This window comes from Schistocerca gregaria, chromosome 5 (assembly GCF_023897955.1).
Source record: "Schistocerca gregaria isolate iqSchGreg1 chromosome 5, iqSchGreg1.2, whole genome shotgun sequence".
Taxonomy (NCBI): domain Eukaryota; kingdom Metazoa; phylum Arthropoda; class Insecta; order Orthoptera; family Acrididae; genus Schistocerca; species Schistocerca gregaria.
The window spans coordinates 119,175,674-119,201,209 of NC_064924.1; the positions used below are offsets into that span (position 1 = coordinate 119,175,674).

Sequence of the window (25,536 nt, forward strand, 5' to 3'; positions counted from 1 at the left end):
TACAAAAAGTGAGATAAACAATTAGAAAGGTACACCTCGAAAAATACATTATTGAAGAGAAAGATTTTAGATAGGAGTGCTGGCAGCAGGGAGTATGAGGGAGACTCATGGTGAAGGGAGGAGAAGAATAGAGAGACATGATGAAACATAAAGTAGGGCATAAAGTTTTCAAATACCACCATCAGATTCGCGGGGCCTGTATCTGTTATTTCCGGGCGAAATGGAATAATAGCTTGGAAATTGTGGCATATCATTTAAGGCACCGTGCTTGCATTCAAGTTTGCAAAACGCTTCGTGATGTTCGGCAGTTAATCTCAGGCACGTTATAGCCCGTTTCAAATGACCTGACGGCAAAATACTAATTGTATTCGTCCATTGTGCCTCCATGCCACAATACATCAAACTCTGTTGGTAATTGTCTGTAACAATAAACCTTTAAAACGTTGGATGTATCACAATTCTATTAGATACACATTACGAGAACTGTTAAAATGATAATTAAGTAATTTACATTATTTTAATTGCAAACAGTTCTAAAGCTAATACGAGAAAGTTACATCATATTTTTCCACACATAAGGGTTAATTAATAATGCGCAACGAAGTAGCTATAGTGCGGCCTATCGGTATGAAGACTAACAGGCACGAGAAAGAGAAAAATAGAGAGAGAGAGAGAGATCCGAGCACTTAGTTTCTAAAACAAATAAACGTATTACAATCGGTCGCAATCAGCCACAGGCTAACTGCCGCTACACCTTTGAAATATTACTTATGAAATAATAATGACATTTCACGAAATTAGTTTATATAAGTTATTTACAGTAAGGCTTGAAGCTATTTCATTTATAAATTGCCTTCAAGGCTTCGGCACATAAATTCAGAAATGTTTATATTCTTTTTAGTTCAGTTAAACTCACATATTTTTGCCTGTGCAGTTGTTTATACAACATGTTTGATATTTAAAATCGTTTGTACACAAAAACTACCGTTTCAGAGCATTCACATAACGTCAATTAAAAAATATTTATACAAGCACAAACATAGGTAAATAAAACATTATATTAGTTACACGAATCGAAAAAAATACCGTTATATCCCCGTACGTTCAAGTCTTGAGTAATATCTCCGAACGATGGTCTAATGCACATGTTTCCTGTACAGAACGGGTTGCGGCATCCGAAAGTCGAATTGCAGAAGTGCATTCCGTCATATATTACAGTTTGCAGATATCGTGCTGTTGTAATGTATGACGATTAGCGTAGAACGTGTGCCACGTGTAACGCTCCTAGGAGTGCGAGCTGGCGCCTCCGCCATTTTGTTTCACAGAGCGTTCTGCGGTGCTATAGGATTTGCGCCAAGGCACTTCAGCACGAAGTTATGGGTGGTTGTGCCACCATAAACTGTTCTAACCATTCTAGAAGTGGATGTAGAATGGTTCGTTTGGAATTTTTTTGAAATTTGTGGTAAGATCTTATGGGACCAAACTGCTGGGGTCATCGATCCATAAGCTTACACACTACTTAGTCTAACTTAAACTATCTTACACACACACCCATGCCCGAGGGAGAGCTTACACCTCCGACGGAGGAAGCCGCGCGGACCGTTACAAGGCGCTCGAGACCGCGCGGTTACCACGCGCGGCTCCGGTTCGTTACCCAGAAGATTCGGACAGAAGGAGAAGAATGGGTTGTTAACTGTCGTCACGAAAACTGGGAACCCGGAAGGAGCGCATAGTTATGTACTATTAGTAAATAATATTTATTATGACTTGAAACAATATTTAACAGTAAAAATCGTACGTGATATTCGAATGTAGTTTTTGTGTAGCTGTTTTGAGAGTACTGCCCCTTATCAGGAGTTATAGAAACTGAAAAAAAATGTGTAGAGCAACGTATGGCAGCATGTGTGTGAGCGTAAGCTAAATAATGGTACATTTGTCATTGATCTCGGTAATAGTCCCCACTGGGAAATTATCAGCTATTTCTAAAAAAAAAATTGGATTCTTTGTCAGATAGAGGGAAGCAAATTGTTTGTGGAGATTTCAATGTAGATTTTTTGAAAGAGTCTCATAGAAACAATGACTTTGACTTATTACTTGGTTCTTTCTGCTTCATTTTCCTACGCAGGTAGTACAGGACAGCATCATACTGATAGATAATGTTTTCATAGACCAAGATAAATTTAATCAACTAAAAACTTTTTCTCGTAAGAATGGTCTTTGTGATCACGATGCACAGCTAGTTACAGTATATTACGTAGCTCCATACAGTAATGCAAAACAGTCCTCCAAAATAGTGCATTCAATTAATGATTTAACAGTTGCAAGTTTTAGGGAAAATTTGCAAGTTAGCCTGGGATGAGGTGCACAGGGAACATAACGCTAATTTAAAATTTAACCTGTTTCGTAATAGCTTTGTGAGTATATTTGAAAACAGTTTCCGTAAGAAAACAGTGAAACACAATTATAAGAAAGCATCTAACAAGTCTTGGCTTACTAAATCAATGATAATATCTTTCCAAGAGAAAAGGGAAACTCATCTTTTTGCTGGGAGGAGTAATCATCCAGAAACAGTCAAACATTGTAAAAGCTACTACACTGTATTAAGAAAAGTTATTAAAAAATCGAGAAGTATGTGCATTGTGCCTGAGATACGCAACTACATAAAAAAATTAAAACACTCTGGAATATTGTTAAAAGGGAACCAGAGCAACCGAGAGCACAGGAAGACTATGTTTCTGTCAAACTCAATGAAAAGTTTGGTAACGACATTTTTAAAAATCATTTTTAACTGTCGTAGAGAAAATAGGATCCAGCTATGCATTATAAAATGCAAGGCTATATTTGGAGGAGGCAGTACCTACGCAGTTTGATAAAACTGAAATTCAACCGAACTCTCCTAATGAAATTAGGAAAATAATAAATTCACTCCAAAGTAAAAGCTTACATGTAATTGATGGCATTTCTAACAGAGTACTAAAAGTTTGTTCAAAGGAGATGTAGTATTCTCAGCCACATATGTGGTAGCTCACAGAAACAGGGCATTTTTTCAGAATATGCTACTGTTAAATCATTGCATGAAAATTGGGATATGTCTGATGCTTCCAACTACCATCCAATCACACTTCTAACATCTTTATCCAAAATTCTTAAAAAAAAACAACAATGTATTCAAGAGTAGCTTCGTATATTTGCAAAAATGAACTACTAACAAAATGTCAGTTTGGTTTTCAAAAAAGCTTCTCAAGAGCAAATACTATATATGGTTTCACTGATCAAATGTTAAATGCTCTGAATAACCGAACACCACCCACTGGGATTTTTTGTGATCTCTCAAAAGCTTTTAACTGCGTAAATCATGAAATTCTTCCAGATAAACTTAAGTACTGTGGTACGAGTAGGGCAGTGCACAAATTGTTTACTTCATGTTTAACTAGAAAGGCCGGCCGGTGTGGCCGTGCGGTTCTAGGCACTTCAGTCTGGAATCGCGTGACCGCTACAGTCGCAGGCTCGAATCCTGTCTCGGGCATTGATGTGTGTGATGTCCTACGGTTAGTTAGGTTTAAGTAGTTCTAAGTTCTAAGGGACTGATGACTTCAGGAGTGCTCAGAGCCATTTGAACCATTTTTAACTATAAAAATGCAGAAGGTTGAAATTAACACTACAGTAGTGAGCCCTTTGTCAACCTTAGCCATTTTCCATATTTACACATAACTTGTGCTTTGCCTTGAAGAAGGAATTGTGTAGTGTTAAGTATGTTTTTGTGTGTTCTGGAAATGTAACGAAGCAAGCCTTCATTCTATTAGAAGTGCCGTGTTTGGTGAGTTTCGTATGTATACTTGGTTACTCCGCTAATATGCACTTTAGATGCAGCTGCGCCAACTCATACTAACAGGAGCCTGGTACATGATTTAATAAACGTCAGTATTCATTACTTAATTTGAATTCCGTGAAGAAAATAAAACATAAACATAGTACTCCATTCTGTCACAGAAATATACATGTTTGTGGCACCTTTCTTCTTCGTTTGGACAGAAAATAAAAGCAGGAATTAGCAAAAGAAACGCGAGATTTTTGTGTCTAATCCACATATCTATGTAAACATGAGCGAAATGAACGCTGAAAATAGTACTGTTTAAGGCTCTATGCATGATACTTCTAAAATATTTCAGAAAACTTGAACGAAACAACACAGTTCTCATAAGCTACGTGCTGTGTTGAGCATTCGTTGAGAAACAAAATGGCGGATGCGCCAGGCTATATTTTTAGGAGCTCCAGCCGCATGCAGCTCGACAGGTCAGCAGCAGAAAGAGAGTATGGTTGTGTTGCGTATCGTACCATACTCTAAAGTTTCACCTCAGCCCCCATCGCTGTGATACATACGTGGTTCTTACCCAAAAGAAACATTTTCTGTACTGTAAGTAACATGTGTCCCAAATTTGGTTGAAATCAGTCCCGTTATTTAGTGAAAGATGTGGAACATACATAAATACGTTAATATGCACATCCATCCATTTTCATGATATGTATGGATTAGACATGCTGCCTATCTTTTTTTCTATGTTTTGAAGCTAAATGTTGAACTGTTTATCTGGAATAATCACATCTGTCTGTAAGAAATAATGTTGTCTGTATTGCTTGTTTCTCAGCAGCTGACATTAATCACACGGCCTTTAATCGCATTTCTGGTATTGTCTCAAATGAAATTATCTGCTAAAGCAAGTTAGCCTGGCAGGGCCGATATACCTACAACAGTAAACGTTTGCGCACCGGACACACTATTGTCTCACAAGGGAATGGTGGAATCTGACATGTCGAAACCAACCATGAAATTTTTTATGCAGACAGAATGCAACGAAGGAAATATAGTTTCAAAATTTTAGCTGCTAAGGTGCACTATAAGTTTTTTTTAAACCTGTTGGACGTATTTCTTTTCGTCACACGAAGAACCGCGAACGACAGCGACTTGTACAGCCCTTCCTGCCTAGTGCGCTAACGGTCATTGGAAGAGATCAAACACCATTAGTGCTAACTCCGGAGTGAGACGAGCGAAAGTGAAACACCAAGGCCACACAAAAAGTCACGTTTCATTGTTGGTTTGAATAAGAGGCAGCTCTCATCGACAGATAAACTGTTGCATACGAAGTTCTTACAAGTATGATTAGCGGAAGGAAGTAAATTAGGCCAGTTTCTGATATTACATGACTTTAATTTATTGAAATGAAATATTTCTTACAAACAGGTAATTTCGTAACAATTTCTGTAGCATATTTCCTATGATAAGTTTTGAATAATCTATATTTTAGTGACAATGAAACGATTCTTTGTTTACTCTCCATAGTCGTCACAGTAAAGCAAACTGTCGTTTGAATGACGAATATAACCATTATCCTTATATCAGGCACACCTCATGAAAGATAAGTTAATGCTTTCAGGCACGTCAGACTAATTACTAGTTTTATTTACACAGAATTACACTGGATTTAGAAATGTTCCTCGTCATTGCTCTACTAATTTTGCTGCATATCGAGCATACTTAGGCAATTCATAAAATTTGCCGATGTAAACTGGTAATGCACAAAATGACTGCATTATAATAATACACTACTGGCCATTGAAATTGCTACACCACGAAGATGACGTGTTACAGACGCGGAATTTAAACGACAGAAAGAAGATGCTGTGATATGCAAATGATTAGCTTTTCAGAGCATTCACACTATGTTGGCGCCGGTTACGACACCTACAACGTGCTAACATGAGGGAAGTTTCCAACCGATTTCTCATACACAAACAGTAATTGACCGGCGTTGTCTGGTGAAACGTTATTGTGATGCCTCGTGTAAGGGATAAACGCGAAGCAACACGTTTCCGACTTTGATAAAGGTCGGATTGTATAGCAATTGCGACTTATCGTACCGCAACATTGCTGCTCGCGTTGGTCGAGATCCAGTGACTGTTAGGAGAGTATGGAATCGGTGGGTTCAGGAGGGTAATACGGAACGCCGTGCTGGATCCCAACGGCCTCGTATCACTAGCAGTCGAGATGATAGACATCTTATCCTCATAGCTGTAACGGATTGTGCAGCCACCAGTCAACAGATGGGGCCGAATGCAAGACAACAACCATCTGCACGAACAGTTCGATGACGTTTGCAACAGCATGGACTATCAGCTCGGACCACCATGTCTGCGGTTCCCCTTGACGCTGCATCATAGACAGGAGCGACTGCGATGGTGTACTCAACGACGAACCTTGGTGCACGAATGGCAAAACGTCATTTTTTCGGATTAATCCAGGTTCTGTTTACAGCATCATGATGGTCGCATCCGTGTTTGGCGACATTGCGATGAACGCACATTGGCTCAAAATGGTTCACTGTAGGACTTAAATTCTGAGGTCCTCAGTCCCCTAGAACGTAGAGCTACTGAAACGTAACTAACCTAAGGATATCACACACATCCATGCCCGAGGCAGGAATCGAACCACCGACTGGAGCGGTAGCGCGGTTCCAGACTGTAGCGCCTAGAACCGCTCGTCCACTCTAGCCGGCCAACAGATGGCGTCTGAGTAATGTTTATATCTGGATATTTGCTGTGCTGGCGTGACACTATCTATAACACCATCGTACGACAGTGTAGCACTCTTGGTGAGATCTGGAGGTCGGCTGGCAACGCACATTGGAAACGTGTATTCGTCATCGCCATACTGGCGTATCACCCGGTGTGATGGTATGGGGTGCCATTGGCTACACGTCTCAGTCACCTCTTTTTCGCAATGACGGCACTTTGAACAGTGGACGTTACATTACGATGTGTTACGATCCGTGGCTCTACCCTTCATTCGATCCCTGTGAAACCCTACATTTCAGCAGGATAATGCACTACCGCATGTTGCAGGTCCTGTACGGGCCTTTCTGGATACAGAAAATGTTCTACTGCTGCCCTGGCCAGCACGTTCTCCAGATCTCTCACCAACTGAAAACGTCTGGTCAGTGGTGGCCGAGCAACTGGCTCGTCACAATACGCCAGTCACTACTCTTGATGAACTGTGGTATCGTGTTGAAGCTGCATGGGCAGCTGTACCGGTACACACCATCCAATCTCTGTTTGACTCAATGCCCAGGCGTATCAAGGCCGTTATTACGGCCAGATGTGGTTGTTCTGGGTACTGATTTCTCAGAATCTATGCACCCAAATTGCATGAAAATGTAATCACATGTCAGTTTTAGTAAAATATATTTGTCCAATGATAACCCGTGTATCATCTGCATTTCTTCTTGGTGTAGCAATTTTAATGGCCAGTAGTGTACTATTTTCCTAATAAACCTCAAGTGACACACACCTGTCGGAATTTATACTGTCCGAGAACTTCCTTAAAAATATTGATAACTTTAATACAAATTATTAGCGTTTCACAATACTCTGGAAAATTAATACTTTGTATTCAAGTTATGACTATGTTCCTCCAAGTATCGACAGAATATTACATAAATATTATCCTTAATTGCACAATCGAAAAAATTCTGTTTCGGGAGTCACACCGGTTCTTCCAGGTGGAATCGAAAATGTCGGCCATTCTTTCGTCGTCATCCTGAACGACAGAGGTGTAGTTATGTCCTCGCCAAGGCTCCAAGAAAAGCAGTGCATAAATCCCGGCTTGTGGTTAGAAATCGTTTCGAATTATTCTTCACTATATTTCCAGATTTTGATAGGTAGATTACAAATTTTTTCCCACTAAATACTCCTTTATTTTTTTTGATCCTAATGTGCATCGAGGTCCCTGAAGTCAGATATGAAGCTGTGGAAACGGTAATCCACTCATGATTACACTGTCATTGATGTAGATGTATGTGTCGTAGCAGTAATCGATTGCACAGCATGATCTGTATTTTTTGGGCACGAAATGATGAATTGCGATTTGCTAGCATTGCTTTCACTGATCAACATTAGACAACAGATGCGAGGATAACTGCAAGCTTCATCTTCACGTCAGCTACGAATTAGTGACACCTCCTGTACACTTTTACGTGGAGTAAACTTCGTAATTTCGTGACTTTCTTTACTGTCTGATTTCTTGGATATGCTTAACAATGTCTAAGAAGAGTTGAAATCAAGAATGTTCGTCTCAGATTCGATTCGGAGGGCCTAGTCTTGTAGATATTCACCGGTAGGGGTGCATTGCCTCTCACGAGCAGCTCTACATGGTTCATATCTCCAGAAAAGTCCTCTAAAGAACTATTGTTTATATTATTTATTCACGTTTATGAGTTTATGTTTGTTATTTATGGGGTTTAATGGGACATTGAGGCCACCCTGTACAGTAAATCTTCCAGGTAGTTTTATTTTCACAGTTTTGCGGGTTTCGTTGTGACGTGTATTTATTACTTAACGAAAGAGTCTCTTCCATTTATGCAGTTCATGGTCATTTTACGAAGCGAAACCGGGTTTGCACGCTACTTAACATCAATTAAACACAACGAATATTAATTCATTTGTATATGCATCGTTAACACTTAGGCTAACACAACAGAAACTGGTAATTATTGTGGACATTAAATGAGTTCCAAATACGAGTGAACAATAACTTTGGCCGATTGTTTCAGAGAAATTTTCAACGAAATCTGAAATTCGCTTTACTACTTACGATCTCTCAGATTCGTACTATCTGTTTACCGAGGCACTGTCTTTCTCCAGCTGGCAATTTTGAACATTTTAAAAATACTTCGAGTGCGGCTTAGGCGCTAAAATTGTGACAGAGTCTTTCTTTCTGTTTATTTACCCTGTATAAAAAATTTCGGAACACATTTTGACATTTTGACATTTTGGAATTGCCCGTCCCCTTGCAAGCTGTGAGCACAGCAACACCTATTATTTTTCATCACATTTTGCGAAAGGACTTTTATTTTAGCTGTGTGTCATAACTGAAGCCATATTTGCGACGTATGTTTTGGTTTTCTCGAATCGCAATGGGAAAAAGCGGCCAATCTGCAACTCGATATATGTTCTGGCCGAATTGAACGTTCTTGCTTCCCATATTCCTTCTTTATATTCTCTTATGCCCTTTGTCAGTGTGTTTCTCAACGCCTTTTTAAAAAATTACAATTATTATAAGAGTTTATGAGGTAAGACTTGGTCATGCAGTGCGTGCTTTTGGGGTCTGGCAAATGTGTACGCTCACATTGTGGCTGAAACCGCCACTTGTTATGGTGTATTCTTCTCAATATATATGTACTGGAAGTGGTAGTTAATGACGTCAGCACTGTGGTGCCTTAGGAATTCACACACATTTGAACATTTGAAGCGGTAGTTACTGATGACACGCACCCTCCGGACAGTCTTCTGTAACCTTCGTCCTGCCTTTCCAGTGGTCACAAATTTTTGTTTCTTTGTAAAGACTGAGATATGTTCCACTCACTCCTAGGAACACAAATATTTTAAATTTCAACGTAATGATGTCGGGTGTCAGTCCTGAGAAATCCCGTTACGCGTAATTGTGGACATTTGGTTCATGTCACGGCATTTATCAGTAAGATCGATTGTTAGCCCATATTAGCTATGGCTCTCACCCACTGGTACAGATACTGTCTGTTTTCAGGAAGATGAACTGATAAATATCCGTAAGAAACTAAGCGTAGGCGCGTGCAACTGTGACTGTGACTGTGACTGTAATTATTTTGCCACAGCCAGACACTCTTTAGCGACGCAACGCCATGTTGAATACACACAGACCAATAAGATGTGTAAAGACTAAAAGTAGTGCCAACTGCGTTAAAAGGTAGCCAACACCTGGCGGTTACGTTACAGTCCTAACGAATGGTAGCAAAGTGACGTGCGGAGCAGCGTGGACCAGTGTTACTAAAGAATGGGAAATTCAGAAGAATTCCTGTGTTCAGCTGTTCACAATGACCTCCTACATGGCAAAGTGAACTAAATAGTGATAATTAAGTTCAGTCGTAAAAATGTCCATCCTTGTGATTGGAGGTCTAGGGGACAACGGCCATTCATTTATCTAAGAAAATAAAACACCTGCTGCCGTCCTTACGATGTCCTTTATTGTATGGCTATCAGTTTCGGCGCTTCAGTGCACCATCTTCAGGCCTTTTCTAATGCTGAAGGGCTTAACAAAATCCGTATACACGATGTATCAGTGGTCAACATAACTAGTTTACACAGACGAGCTGTAACTGTGATGTTGTTTCTCCAATCATCAACTGTCAACTCATACGCGGTGCATCACTGGCCAACCTACACTACTGGCCATTAAAGTTGCTACACCAAGAAGAAATGCAGATGATAAACTGGTATTCATTGGACAAATATATTATACTAGAACTGACATGTGATTACATTTTCACGCAATTTGGGTGCATAGATCCTGAGAAATCAGTACCCAGAACCACCTCCTCTGGCGGTAATAACGACCTTGATACGCCTGGGAATTGAACCAAACAGGGCTTGGGTGGCGAGTACAGGTACAGCCGCCCATGCAGCTTCAACACGATACCACAGTTCATCAAGAGAAGTTACTGGCGTATTGTGACGAGCCAGTTGCTCGGCCACAGACGTTTTCAATTGGTGAGAGATCTGGAGAATGTGCTGGGCAGAGCAGCAGCCGAATATTTTCTGTATCCAGAAAGGCCAGTACAGGACCTGCAACATTATCCTGCAGAGATGTAGGGTTTCTCAGGGATCGAATGGAGGGTAGAGCCTCGGGTCGTAAGACATTTTAAATGTAACGTCCACTGTTCAAAGTGGTGTCAATGCGACCAAGAGGAGACCGAAACGTGTAAACAATGGCACCCCATACCATCACGCCGAGTGCCACGCCAGTATGGCGATGAGGAATAAACGCTTCCAATGTGCGTTCACTACGACGTCGTCAAACACGGATGCTATTAGTGCACCCAGGTTCGTCGTTGAGTACACCATCGCAGGAGCTTCTGTCTGTGATGCAGCGTCAAGGGTAACCGCAGCCATGGTGGTCTCGCGGTTCTAGGCGCTCAGTCCGGAACCGCGCGACTGCTACGGTGGCAGGTTCGAAACCTGCCTCGGGCATGGAAGTGTGTGAAGTCCTTAGGTTAGTTACGTTTAAGTAGTTCTAAGTTGTAGGGGACTGATGACCTAAGATGTTAAGTCCCATAGTGCTTAGAGCCATTTGAACTGTTCGTGCAGATGGTTGTTGTCTTGCAAACGTCCCCATCTGATGACTCAGGGATCGACACGTGGCTGCACGATTCGTTACAACCATGCGGACAAGATAAGATGTCTGTCATCTCGACTGCTAGTGATTCGAGGCCGTTGGGATCCATCACGGTGTTCCGTATTATCCTCCTGAACCCACCGATTCCATATTCTGCTAACAGTCATTGGATCTCGACCAACGCGAGCAGCAATGGCGCGATGCGATAAACCGCAAACGCGATAGGCTACAATCCGACCTTTATCAAAGTCGGAAACGTGATGGTACGCATTTCTCCTCCTTACACGAGGCATCACAACAACGTTTCATCAGGCAACGCCGGTCAACTGCTGTTTGTGTATGAGAAACTTTCCTCATGTCAGCATGTTGTAGGTGTCGCCACCGGCGCGAACCTTGTGCAAACGCTCTGAAAGCTTATCATTTGCATATCACAGAATCTTCTTCCTGTCGGTTAATTTTCGCGTCTGTAGCACGTCATCTTCGTGGTGTAGCAATTTTAATGGCCAGTAGTGTAAGTCGTATACGCAGACTACGTGTAAAAAGCTGTGATGTAGGTCTCAAACTATCAACTGCATACCGACGACGTTCACCCCTTCAGTGTCAGGTAAGGCGTGAAGATGCTGTATAGAAGCGCCGAAACTGGTAGCCATAAAATAAATGAGATCGTAAGGACGGCTATAGGCGTTTCATTTTATTAGGAAAAAGAACTGGGGTCGGAATCTTTTCTCTGTATTAAGCTGCATATTAAAATTCACTTAACATGCCTACCTGCACAGGGAGTGGGCATACTTTGTCTGTTTAAATCGAAGTTTAGCCTCACCACTCTCAACATTACGTAAAAACGTAAACAGCTGACGGATCCATTGCGTTCAGGGGAAACGCTTGAGGTAAGCACTTCGGCTGAACATAACTTTCGCCTGCCGAGTCATTGCTCTGAGGCGGAAATAATCTGTGCCCTTGTGACAATTTCAACAACTTTTTTTTATTTATTTGAGTCATTTCGAGGCATCTTTCAGGACTTTGTATGAGAATAGTTTTCATGGACTCTAGGTACAATAATTTGTCTAGATAGTTACATTTTTCCCCATTTTCTCCGCGTATCTACGTGGACCTTGGCGTCCTGTCAAACTAACTTGTGTAAGTAGGCTGTTTAGGTTTTTATATTGGTAACGCCACGTAGCGCTCTGTATGAAAATCAATGGCTGTACTGTGTGCAGTCTGTGGCTGCTTGGCATTGTTCTAATATTCGCTATTGTAGTGCCGCCAGCAGTGGTAGTAGTAGTAGAGGGGTTTTGGGCGCACGACAGCAAGGTCTTCAGCGCCCGTTCAGTAACGTAGTGAGACGGGTGTCAAGAAAAATCCCAGAACAGGAATATAAAACGAAACAGAAAACATGGGTAATAATCGATGAAAAACATGTGCTCACCGACACCAAAGCGTCGGGTGAAGCAGAGCGTCAGCAGTAAAACATGGACAACACAGGAAGGAAATGATAGATGGAGCTAAAACAATGTAGCAGATGGAAGTGGCTGGCTGACCGCAAGGAAAAAACGGGAGGAGTCAGCCACTCTGCAATACACTAAAACCTCCAGCCTAAAAGTTTAGGCCAGAGTCCAGACACATCACAAAACTTAAAAACCCTAGACACACACGTCTCATCATTAGCGAAAACAGAAGGCAGATCCCCACCAACTTGGGCTTCTGCCCGTGCATCACGGTATAAAATGCAGTCTGTTAAAATGTGCCGGACCAAAATGGGCACACCACAAGCATCACAAAACGGAGGATCCTCCCGCCGTAATAAAAAGATTTGTGTGAGAGGACAGTGCCCGATCCGAAGACGTGTGAGGGCCACCTCCTCCCGCCTGAGCAACCGGCAGGAGGTACGCCACGGCCGGGTGGTTGACTTTATCAAACGCAGTTTATTGGCCGTCACCGCCAGACATTCGTCCTCCCACAACTCCATGCACTTCCTGTGGAGTGCAGCGATGACTGACGACAAGGGAATAGGACACTGGACCACATCCTGCTCTCTGCAGGCCTCCTTGGCAGCCCGATCGGCCTGTTCATTGCCCCATATGCCGACATGACCAGGCACCCAGCAGAAGGGTATTTCTGTACCCCGCCGTTGGAGCAAGTACAGTTGGTTGTGTATCAGCTGGACCATCTCCTCAGTAGGGTACAGGTTCTGCAGTGATTGTAAGGCACTAAGAGAATGGGAGCAGAGAAGAAATCGATCGCCCCGAACACGATTCATCTGCTCCAGTGTCTTCAGGATCGCGTGGAGCTCCGCTGCAGAGAGACCAATCCGGGTAACTTGATCAGGGAACACTAGAACAGCCAAGGAAGGATGTGGGGAGAGAGATGGTGGAGTTTTGAGAGCAGAAGATCTGGACGTGTGTCCATCAGCGACAGTAAATTTGTATGACTTTTGAATACTATTAAGGTAAATACATTGTTTTTTCTCTATAAAAATCTTTCATTTGCTAACTATGCCTATCAGTAGTTAGTGCCTTCAGAATTTTGCATCTTTTATTTAGCTGGCAGTATTGGTGCTCGCTCTATTGCAGTAGTTCGAGTAATGAAGATTTTTGTGAGGCAAGTGATTCATGAAAGGTATAAGTTATTGTAAGTCAGGGCCATTGTTTTGTAGGGATTATTAAAAGTCAGATTGCGTTGAGCTAACAATATTGTGTGTCAATTTAGTGATGATCAGAATAAGTACAGAGAGAAATGTCTGAGTACGTTCAGTTGTGCTCAGCTGTTTGAAAATCTAATAATGTAAGAGGTTTACCAGCACAGTAATTCATTAATTTTTTCTAAGAGGACGTTTCATATTTGCTATGCAGATTAATGTTACCTGGCTGTTGTTGTTTTGCGGATGAATTTCAGGGCGTAATCATTAGTTTCAGGCTCGCCCGTAAGTGCACATAAACCGACCTCAGTTCAAGATGTGCGCTTCCCACCTTATTTCCTCGTTTCCTCTTGTTGCAGCTCCCGTATTCATCTACTACCAGCTGAGTAACTACTACCAGAACCACCGGCGCTACGTGAACTCGCGTGACGACTACCAGCTGCGGGGAAAACTCTACGACCGCGTTAACAGCTACTGTGCGCCCTATGACTACGACGATGAGGGCCGACCTATAGGTGAGTGAGCGCGAGCGTCAAGGGGAGGGAGGCAGGCTACTATAAAACATCGGGCGGATCCGTTTTGTTTTGTTTTCCTTTCCCCCCAGACACTGTGTGAAACTGAATTCTGTTGACACTATTTTGCGGTGTTGGAATTTGTTAACTATACACTTCGATCTCGACAGTCTTCTGTCATCTCATTTTAATGATTTCTTGAAAAGCAAATATTGTGGACGTTTGTTAGGGATATCAACTCATGACTCTTCCGTCTGAGAGCAGCGATCTTACAGCCACAGAGTAGCATGAACAAAGTTTACAATGAAATATAAGAGTGATAAAAGGATGAAATTCACCCAATCAGTCAACGGAGATCAGCCTAATGCAGTAACTAAATAGCCAAACACCACCATGAATAATCCGTACGAGAAGTTTGTTGCTATAGTTCGCTTCCCCTTTTATACAACGCTAAGGATTCAAAATGCAGTCGCTGTTGTCAAAATCCCATGTTATATATTACCTTCTAAGTTGCCAGTATCACAAAATTTTAACTACCTTTATTTCATTTAACGTTTACCATACACCACTTACCACATTTTCAGGCCTAATCACGCTGCATGAAGTCGAATGTTGCATTTTTAGGGTGATGTACCAATCGAAACAAAACCACAATATCCATCTTTCTACAATGAGCCGCTCCTTACATGCTCAGAGTTTGTCGAAGCCTAAGGCGCAAGTTAACAGTAGGCGATTTTCTTAGACCCATTGGAGAAAATTGCCGTGGCTTTATTACTGATACCTTCTTTCATTACTGGACGCCTATAATTCGTACACATTATTACTCAGAGTCGAGAGGCATGAAAGAGAAGCAATGGTTGGGAAGGGAGTGAGACAGGGTTATAACCTCTCCCCGATGTTATTCAATTTGTATATTGAGCAAGCTGTAAAGGAAACAAAAGAAAAATTCGGGGTAGGTATTAAAATCCATGGAGAAGATATAAAAACTTTGAGGTTCGCCGTCGACATTGTGATTTTGTCAGAGACAGCAAAGGACTTGGAAGAGCAGTTGAACGGAATGGACAGTGTGTTGAAAGGAGGATATGAGATGAACATCAACAGAAGGAAAACAAGAATAATGGAATGTAGTCGAATTAAGTCTGGTGATGCTGAGGGAATTAGATTAGGAAATGAGACGCATAAAGTAGTAGTTTTGCTATTTGGGGACCAAATAACTGATGATGGTCGAAGTAGAGAAGATATAAAATGTAGGCTGGCAATGGCAAGGAAAGCGTTTCTGAAGAAGAGAAATTTGTTAACATCGAGTATAGATTTAAGTATCAGGAAGTCGTTTCTGAAAGTATTTGTATGGAGTGTAGCCATGTATGGAAGTGAAACGTGGACGATAAATAGTTTGGACAAGTAGACAACAGAAGCTTTCAAAATGTGGTGCTACAGAAGAATGCTGAAGATTAGATGAGTAGATCACATAACTAATGATGAGGTATTGAATATGATTGGGGAGAAGAGGAGTTTGTGGCACAACTTGAGAAGAAGAAGAGATCGGTTGGAAGAACGTCTTGTGAGGCATCAAGGGATCACCAATTTAGCGTTGGAGGGCAGCGTGGAGGGTAAAAATCGTAGAGGGAGACCAAGAGATGAATACACTAAGCAGATTCAGAAGGATGTAGGTTGCAGTAGGTACTGGGAAATGAAGAAGCTTGCACAGGATAGAGCAGCATGAAGAGCTGCATGAAACCAGTCCCAGGACTGAAGACCGCAACAATAACAACAAATCCCTCTGCTTACATGGTGTTCAGAGAGGCACAGAATATATATCATTTCAGAATTTTACTCATCTTCTAGACATGCAAGAAGCTCATCTGTCTGATTTTTCACTCACCTAATGTTCTGGTGAAATAAACTACTTCTACTAAGAGGGCCGCTTGCTTCTTCGAAGTCAGTGCTTCCGGAATGTCTTCGAATAATTACTCAGTAATTTTTTTCCAGCTATTTTCCTACAATAATATAATGAGCTACTGGGACTATGCTGACCAAGGCATTTTACACATAAGATCACACTATTAAGGTGACATCCAACTTGAAACGATTACTTTATACCCAGCGATAAGTTTTCTAGTCCCTACTCTGAGGATGGCCGGACAGTACGCGGCCGAAATGTCGGAAGGAATTTTATTTGCCTGGCTACATTTCCAAAATTTATTGGACTGTTCATTACGCCGCGAAAAGTTGAAAATGCACGATAAGTTTTCAGTTCATCCCTTCAATTGTTATGGGTATAAAGCGTGGAAATGAAAGCACGAAAAAGTGAAATGGATTGTAACACCAACCACCCGAATAGAAATGCACTCGTAAGCACTGCAGCGGCATACTTGTATTGTAATTAGACGCACTTGGCACGAACTTCCCAGTCAGAGAGAAGGTAACTGCTATGTGTTGTACCTGAACATGAGACGGATAAGGCACATATTTTTAAGGTGTCCTTAATGTCGTTCTGTGGTTATAGGATACAGACGCGAATGTTGGTCGCATTCCCACATGTACGTAATAGTCGATTTTTAATCTAATGCTTGGGAATGAATAGGCAGCAACATGTGACTTCACTGTAACTAGGACATTCATATACTAACTTATTCTTTCTGTGTGGGTTAAATACAGAGGCAGATTTGACGATCTGGGAACGATATTGCGTGTCAGGCCGCGACTCGAGTTCTGACCTTTGCCGGTTGTAGGTAAAAAACACCAACTGAACCATCTGACCCCTCATTAGACCGAGAGTCTCTTAAATTAATTTCATTGCGGAGTAGCGGTATTGACACGTCTGGGTGAACTGGTGGAGAATTGCTCATCTGATGACACGGTTTGTGCGTAGATTTAATGAAATCCATTCACAGTCACGCCTCTGATAAGAAGAGCTTGTATCGCAATAGACTCATTACGAATAGTCTGGAGACGTAAGTCAGTCTTATCGTATTCGACAAGCCTCCACATAATGCCTCATCATATATTTAACATTAGCCGTGTATCATGAACACCACCGTCATGTGGAAAGTATTGTCGTTTGGAAATCGACAGCACAGCTAAACACTTGAAAAATTGCCTTATCTCCGTTGAATTTACTTATTGGCATACCGAAGAACGCTCAAATCAGTGAAAATAAATATTACTATCCCAAAAATTTGTTGTATGTCGTTCCTCATCTAGATCAAGGTTTTACTTTAAGGTCAGTATGCCTTTTTACTTAGAGTGTAAATTTCTTCCAATTTTAGGACGATAACTCCACTACTGGACATTAAAATTGCTACATCACGAATATGACTTGCTACAAACGCAAAATTTAACCGACAAAAAAAAGATCCTCTGATATGCAAATGATTAGCTTTTCAGAGCATTCACAGGAGGTTGGCGCCGGTGGCGACACCGACAACGTGCTGACATGAGGAAAGTTTCTCATACACAAACAGCAGTTGACCGGCGTTGCCTGATGAAACATTGTTGTGATGCCTCGTGTAAGGAGGAGAAATGCGTACCATCACGTTTCCGACTTTGATAAAGGACGGATTCTAGCCTACCGCGTTTGCGGTTTACCGTATCGCGCCATTGCTCCTCGCGTTGGTCGAGATCCAATGCCTGTTAGCGAAATATGGAATTGGTGGGTTCAGGAGGGTAATACGGAACGCCGTGCTGGATCCCAATGGCCTCGAATCACTAGCAGTCCAGATGACAGGCATCTTATCTTGTCCGCATGGCTGTGACTGATCGTGCAACCACGTCTCGATCCCTGAGTCAATAAGATGTGGACGTTTGCAAGACAAAAAAACATTTGTACGAACAATTCGATGACATTTGCAGCAGCATATACTATCAGCTTGGAGGCCATGGCTGCGGTTACCCTTGACGCTGCATCACAGACGGAAACGCCTGTGATGTTGTACTCAACGTCGAACATGGGTGCACGAATGCCAAAACGTCATTTTTTCGGATGAATCTAGGTTCTCTTTACAGCATCATGATAGTTGCATCCGTGTTTGAAGACAGCGCGGTGAACGCAAGTTGGAAGCGTGTATTCGTCATCACCATAATGGCGTATCACCTGGCGTGACGATATAGGGTGCCAATGGTTACACGTCTCAGTCATCTCTTGTTCGTATTGACGGCACTTTGAACAGTGGACGTTACATTTCAGATGCGTTACGACCCGTGTCTCTTCCCGTCATTCGATCCCTGCGAAACCCTACTTTTCAGCAGGTTAATGCACGACCGCATGTTGCAGATCCTGTACTGGCCTTTCTGGATACAGAAAATGTTCGATTGTGGCCCTGGCCAGTATATTCTCCAGATCTCTCTCGAATTGAAAAGTCTGGTCAATGGTGGGCGAGCAACTGGCTCGTCACAATACGCCAGTCACTACTCTTGATGAACTGTGATATCGTGTTGAAGCTGAATGGGCAGCTGTACCTGTACACGTCATCTAAGCTCTATTTGACTCAATGCCCAGGCGTATCAAGGCCGTTATTACGGCCAGAGGTGGTTGTTCTGGGTACTGATTTCTCAGGATCTATGCACCCAAATTGCGTGAAAATGTAATCACATATCAGTTCTAGTGTGGTTTCTGCGCCAGACACCACACTTGCTAGGTGGTAGCCTTTAAACCGGCCGCGGTCCGTTAGTATACGTCGGACCCGCGTGTCGCCACTATCAGTGATTGCAGAACGAGCGCCGCCACACGTCAGGTCTAGTCTGTAGAGACTCCCTGGCACTCGGCCCAGTTGTACAGCCGACTTTGCTAGCGATGGTTCACTGACTTATACACTCTCATTTGCCGAGACGACAGTTTGCACAGTCTTCAGCTACGTCAATCGCTACGACCTAGCAAGGCGCCGTATTCAGTTACTATCATTATTAATGTAGTCTGAACAGATGATATTGTGACTCATGTACTGTCAAGAGCAACGTTCACCATTAATGGATTAAAGTTAAGTACCACACTAATTACGTCCGCTTTCTGAATTCTGATTCTTTGTCATGTTCCGGACCTCACGTCAGTATAGTCCTTCCCTCCTCACGCCAGCCTGCGTGAGCTAAAGCACGTGCATTTCGGCCCCCACTAGAAACACTATGTTGGCTCTTCTGCCAACCCAACATCTAGTAAAATATATTTGTCCAATGAATACCCGTTTATCATCTGCATTTTTTCTTTGTGTAGCAATTTTAATGGCCAGTAGTGCCAGTATTGCAGTTTCTTGCATGTAGAGATCATAAAGACTTGGAGACTCTAATAAAAATTTTATCATCTGCTGAGGGACAGTGTGTTTTTCGGCTGTAATATATTGCAGTAACGTTGCTTATTTGTAACTTACACAAACATTTCAGTCACAACAAGGAAACCTTCACATGTTTTATTTTGCCTTCTCCACATTACTCTTCGTTGAGCTCAACAACAGTCCGTCCAGAAAATATGTATTTTTAAATGTGAATATTTCGATAGAATGAATGAAGGGAAAATTCTGTAAGTCATTGGTCTCGGCTTGGACTTTAACAAGTGCCCGTGTATTCCACCCACATTACTCGACAAAGACAGAGGACGCTTTTACTCTGAATAACTGGTGCATTCCATTAAAACCGAGCTCGTTTCGTAGAGCCGGAGGGCACATTTGTGACATAAATTACTTTTCTCTCAGGAAGAAATATTTCTTTACTTGAAGAGGCGTAGCGCCACGAGCTTCATATCGCGGAGAGAGGGCTGTTGTTAATCAGCGGATCAAGAGCTCAAGGAGTGTTTGGTTGTCTTATTTCAGTCGACCTTAATAACTGCATGAAGCAGACTGCTGTCCACTTCAGTAAATGTAATTTCACAAGAATAATATCGGGGCCAAGGAAATTGCTTTCAGTAGTAAAATGAGACGACCAAAGGAAAAAAATAAGTGCTGCTCCTGCCACAGCGTAATTAAATGAAAATACACAAATAAAGGTAGCAACAGTGGAGGACGGGTGAAAGGCAATTACGACCAATAGACTTCTTTAGTTCGCCGAGCGCAAATAGATCAACTTAAATTATAAATTACAAATTAAATGACACGAAAAACCTTTGGAACTATCAGTAACGTGTTCTACAAATTGTACACTCTACTGCGTACAGTTTCGCGACAAGCATTATGATTCCAACAGCAAGTGTGTGGGTTTATATATCCGTGTTTGCGTGTGTGTCCGAATCTTTGGCACTTCGTTCTGCTAGGGGGCTGGTTCACTGAATTAGTTTTCGAGCCCATACAGTCTCATGGCACATGGGTTTTGGGGCTAGTTGGCCATGATCAAAGGGCAGATAGCTTTTATTAATTTGAGTACAACTGCACTTGACTATACCACCTGAAAATTAGTAAGAAATACGAAATGTAGGGGAGATGCTACCATTTTCGCCCAAGCGTTATTCCAAGACCTTTGCCGGCTCTGACAGTTTTACAGTATCATCACAAAACCACAAAATTTTCTTCCCTCTAAACAATAGTTCTTTTTACAGATTTTTCTTTTGTTTGTATCACACTTTGCCAAGGGTACAGTCACCAACTTGACGGATAAGCTATATCCGTGTCTCGGCCCTTCTCAACTACTGCTTTCCGTTCACGTCCTCCGAATGTTTCTTTACAAGTTGGATATAACCTTTCGCTTCCTTTATTTTATCCTTTCTACCGCCGGATTTAAAATATTTGGCTCCAGTCGACACTGTAAAGAAAGCTTTCTCTAGATCTACAAAAGCTGTAAACATGGAGTCGCGTTTCCTTAAGCTATCTTCTAAGATAAATGTACGTTCCCTAATGTTCTGGCTATGGCTATATTTCTCCGCAATCCGCTGATCTTCCTAGAGGTTGGCCTCTACCAGTATTTCCATTCATCTGTAAATCATTCGTGCCAGTATTTAGCAACCATGACTTATTAAAACTACAGTTCTGTAATATTCAGTCCTATAAGTACTTGCCTGCTTTTGAAATGGAATTACTACATTCCGATTATGGATGAAGTTGCTTCGGCTCTCTATATATTTGGTCGTGGCTCAAAGTCCCAAGGATCTCAGGGGCCTTTTTTTTTTCAACTCAGATTTTTTAGCGTTTTGTCAAAACCCACGCACATTTCCATGAGTCCCTGCTCATTTTAATCTACTTCCTCTTGCCTTCTATAATACTGCCTGCAAGTTCATTTCCCTTTACAGCCATTCAATATATTAAATTTGCCTTTCAGCTTTCCTTCATTTCCTTATAATTGGCTTGCCATTTGAGCTACCGGTATTCACATAACCGCATCTCTGCTTTCCGAAATTCTGTTTAATTTTGTTATAGGCATCAGACTTTACCCTGAAATTTCCTGGCGGATTAAAACTGTGTGCCGGACCTAGACTCGAACTTGGGACCTTTGCCTTTCGCGGGCAAGTAGCACGCGAAAGGCAAAGTTCGCGAGTTCGAGTCTCGGTCCGGTACACAGTTTTAATTTGCGAGGAAGTTTCATATCAGCACACACTCCGCTACAGAGTGAAAATCTCACTCTGTAAACATCCCCAAGTGTATAGCTAAGCCATGTCCAGGAGTACTAGTTCTGCAAGGTTCACAGAACAGCTTCTGTGAAGTTTGGAAAGTAGGGGACGAGGTACTAGCTGAACTGAAGCTATGAGGACGGGTCGTGAGTCGTGCTAGGGTAGCTCAGATGGTAGACCACTTGCCCGCCCGAGGCAAAGGTCCCGAGTTCGAGTCTAGGTCCGGCACACAATTTTAATCTGCCAGGAAGTTTCATATCATCGCACACTCCGCAGCAGAGTGAAAATCTCATTCAGGCTTTAGCCTAGCCAAGCATGTTTCTGCATATGCATTTACGGTGAATCTCATCACCTACACAACTGTAGTTTTCCTGACATTATCTCTAGCTCTGTATTCCTTCTTTGCGTCCTTCGTTTGCTGCATTTTTGTATTTCTTACTTACGTTAGTTAGAATCAGTGTCTCGTTTGTCATCAAAGTATTTCTACTGAGCCTGGTCCTTTCCTTGTTTGATCCTCTGCCGCATACGCTACTTTATCTTTCAGTTCTACTGCTATTCGTTTTCTGTTGAGTTCCTTTCCCCTGTTTCAGTCAATCGTTGTCTAGTGGTATGACTGAAAATGCAAGCCGCGCGTGATTAGCTGTGCGGTCTGGGGCGCTGCAGTCAAGGTCTGTGCGGCTGGTCCCGGCGGAGGTTCTAGTCCTCGCTCGGCATGGGTGTGTGTGTTTGCCCTTAGGATAATTTAGTTTAAGTAGTGTGTAAGCTTAGGGACTGATGATCTTAGCAGTTAAGTCCCATAAGATTTCACAACCATTTTTTTTTAAATGCCGCAAAGTGAGTGGTTCCTTCAGTTTATTCTGAAATTTCCTACGTTGCTGCAATGTTTTTGGTTTTAATTTGCCGTTGCTTAGCAATAAATTATGGTCAGAGACTACATCCGCTCAGGGAATGTTTTGCAGTATGATATCTCGTTTCGCAATGTCATGTTGATGAAAAGGAGGCAAACGTCATAGCGGGCAGGTGGAGTACGCTGGCAGTAGCAGACGCGGCGGTCTCGGCCGGCGACTGACTGCACACACTATTCGGCTGTAGCTACAGCTGCTGCTGTGGCGCTGTGCTGTTAGGGGTGCAGGATAATCCACAGGGGCCGGGCGCATGAGGCGACCACCCAAGAGGAGGCCACAGGGCGCGCGTGTGACGTCACGCAAAGGGGGCCAGTGCTGGCGGCTCCATGCGCTGACTCGATCGAGGCAGTCGTGAGCACAGGATATTACAGAATGCAGTCGGGAAAAAATTTGATTTCTAGTTTCTTGCAGCTTTTTATGACAGCTTCGTCGTGAAGTGCCTATCATATCGTTAATGACCATATTTATCGTGATGTTTATTAGATAATAGACCAAGAGCCAAATAAACTGGTACTCCTGCCTAACATCATGTAGGGCACCCGCGAGCACACAGAAGTGCCGCAACACGACGTGGCATGGGCTCAACTGATGTCTGAAGTAGTGCTGGAGGGAACTGACACCATGAGTCCTGCAAGGCTGTCCATTAACCTGTAAGAGTACCAGAGGGTGGAGATCTCTTCCGAGCAGGACGTTGCAAGACATCCCAGACATGCTCAGTAATGTTCACGTCTGTGCAGTTTTGTGGCCAGCGGAAGTATTTAAGCTCAGAAGAGTGTTCTTGGAGCCACTCTTTAGCAGTTCTGCTCGTGTGGAGTGTTGCATTGTGAGGCTGGAATTGCCCAATGCCTTCGGAATGCACAATGGAAATGAATGGATGCAGGTGATCAGGTAAGGTGCTTACGTACGCCTGTCAGAGTCGTATCTAGACGTATCAGGAATCTCGTATCACTCCAACTGCACTGACCAACAGCATTACAGAGCTACCACCAGTTTGGACAGTCCTCTGCTGACATGCAGGGTCCTTGGATTCATGAGGTCGTCTCCATACCCGTACACGTCCATCCACTCGGTACAATTTGAAACGAGACTCGTACGACCAGGTAACATGCTTCCAGTCACCAACAGTCCAATTTCGGCGTTGACGGGGCCAGACGAGGCGTAACGTTTTGGCTCGTGCAGTCAATAATGGAACACGAGTGGGCCTTCGGCTCCGAAAGCCCATATCGATGATGTTTAGTTGAATGTTTCGCACGCGCTGACACTTGTTGGTGCACCAGCATTGAAATCTGCAGGAATTTCCTGAAGGGTTGCACTTTTGTCACGGTGGACGAATCTCTTCAGTCGTCGTCGGTCCCGTTCTTTCAGGGTCTTTTTCCTGTCGCAGCGATGTCGGAGATATGATTTTCTACCGGATTCCTGATATTTACGGTACACTCGAGAGTCGGTCGAAGTGAAAAATCCCCACTTCATCGCTACCTCGTAGATGCAGTGTCCCATCGCTCGTGATCTGACTATAACAACAGGTTCAAACTCACTTTAATTTTGATAACCTACCATTGTAGTAGCAGTAACCGATCTAACAATTGCTCCAGACACTTGGAGTCTTATATGTGTGTCGTCTACCACAGCGCCGTATTCGGGACGACAATGGTTAAAACCTGCGTCCGGCAATCCTGATTTCGGTTTTCCGTGATTTCCCTAAATCGCCCAAGGCACAGGCCAGGACGGTCCCTTTCAAAGGACGTGGCCGATTTGCTTCCACGTCCTTGACACAATCCAAACTTGTGCTCCACCTCTAATGACCTCGATGTCGACCAGATATTAAACTGCAATCTTCATTACATAAAATGGACTTTATGTAGCACTTTCTCTCCCATGGAACATGCACAAAAATGAAAGATACATAACATCCCTCATATCCTCATGAACCATACACTTTGCCGTAGGAGGGAGGCTTTCGGGTCTCAGCGATACAGACAGCTGTACACTCACAGCAATCCCGTGCTTCGTAGTTGTGGTGTTAATTACGGTTTAAGCATGTTGTATTGTATGCTAGAAGATAGCGCAAACTCAATCGGTGTTTTGGCTGATACTCTATCTACATACAACGTTTGGTACCGATCTGTGTGTCTGACATCTGGAGGTTTTGGTGTAAGTGACGTGTACCATCGTTTTGCGGCGTGTTTCAATTTTTCCATTAGTGAAGACTTCCCAGAAGAGGGCAGTTTGTCGTTGTATGCGTCGTTTTCGCTTCTCAGCTATCGTCCGCTGATACGTAGCGCTATGTGACGTCTTTGTGAAACTAATCCATACAGATAATTTCCGCCAGTTGGAAAAAGTACTCAATTATTACTTCCCAGTGGTTGTTATCACTGCATCACTTGTAGTTGTGATGGACACCGTACCCATCAGCTTCTCTACTCTTGCGTCAAATGCATCAGCACCATCTTGGAGTGACGGTGACATCGCGCTTCGCGTGTCACGTTCTTCAGTTTTCCGGATGCCGCGATTCCAAGGGTCTGGGAACTCGCAGCACCTGAGGTTTACCTTCGGCCCCCTACATGAAGTGAACAGCCAACCCGGAGCGGGGATCGACAGTTTGTACATCGTTACTGAAGGCTGCGTGTTCTCATTAAGCAATACGACTGTTACTTTCCTTTCTAGAGTTGCGCTTTTGTCTGAGAGGTCTGTATGATTACATGTTGTTTTGGGGCGATTGAGGTGTGTGTTCATCGATACTGATGTGAGCGTAAGTTACGGGC

The 25,536-nt window shown here is 42.8% G+C and overlaps 1 protein-coding gene across 1 annotated transcript in view; it reads left to right on the forward strand.

Annotated features, from left to right (window-relative positions):
* The window catches only part of LOC126273253 (cell cycle control protein 50A-like), a 222,229-nt gene that overhangs the window by 59,966 nt on the left and 136,727 nt on the right, over window positions 1–25,536 (forward strand). Inside the window, exon 4 of the mRNA XM_049976798.1 lies at window positions 14,195–14,350. Coding sequence (XP_049832755.1) covers window positions 14,195–14,350 — 156 coding nt within the window. The remainder of the gene's footprint in view (window positions 1–14,194; window positions 14,351–25,536) is intronic.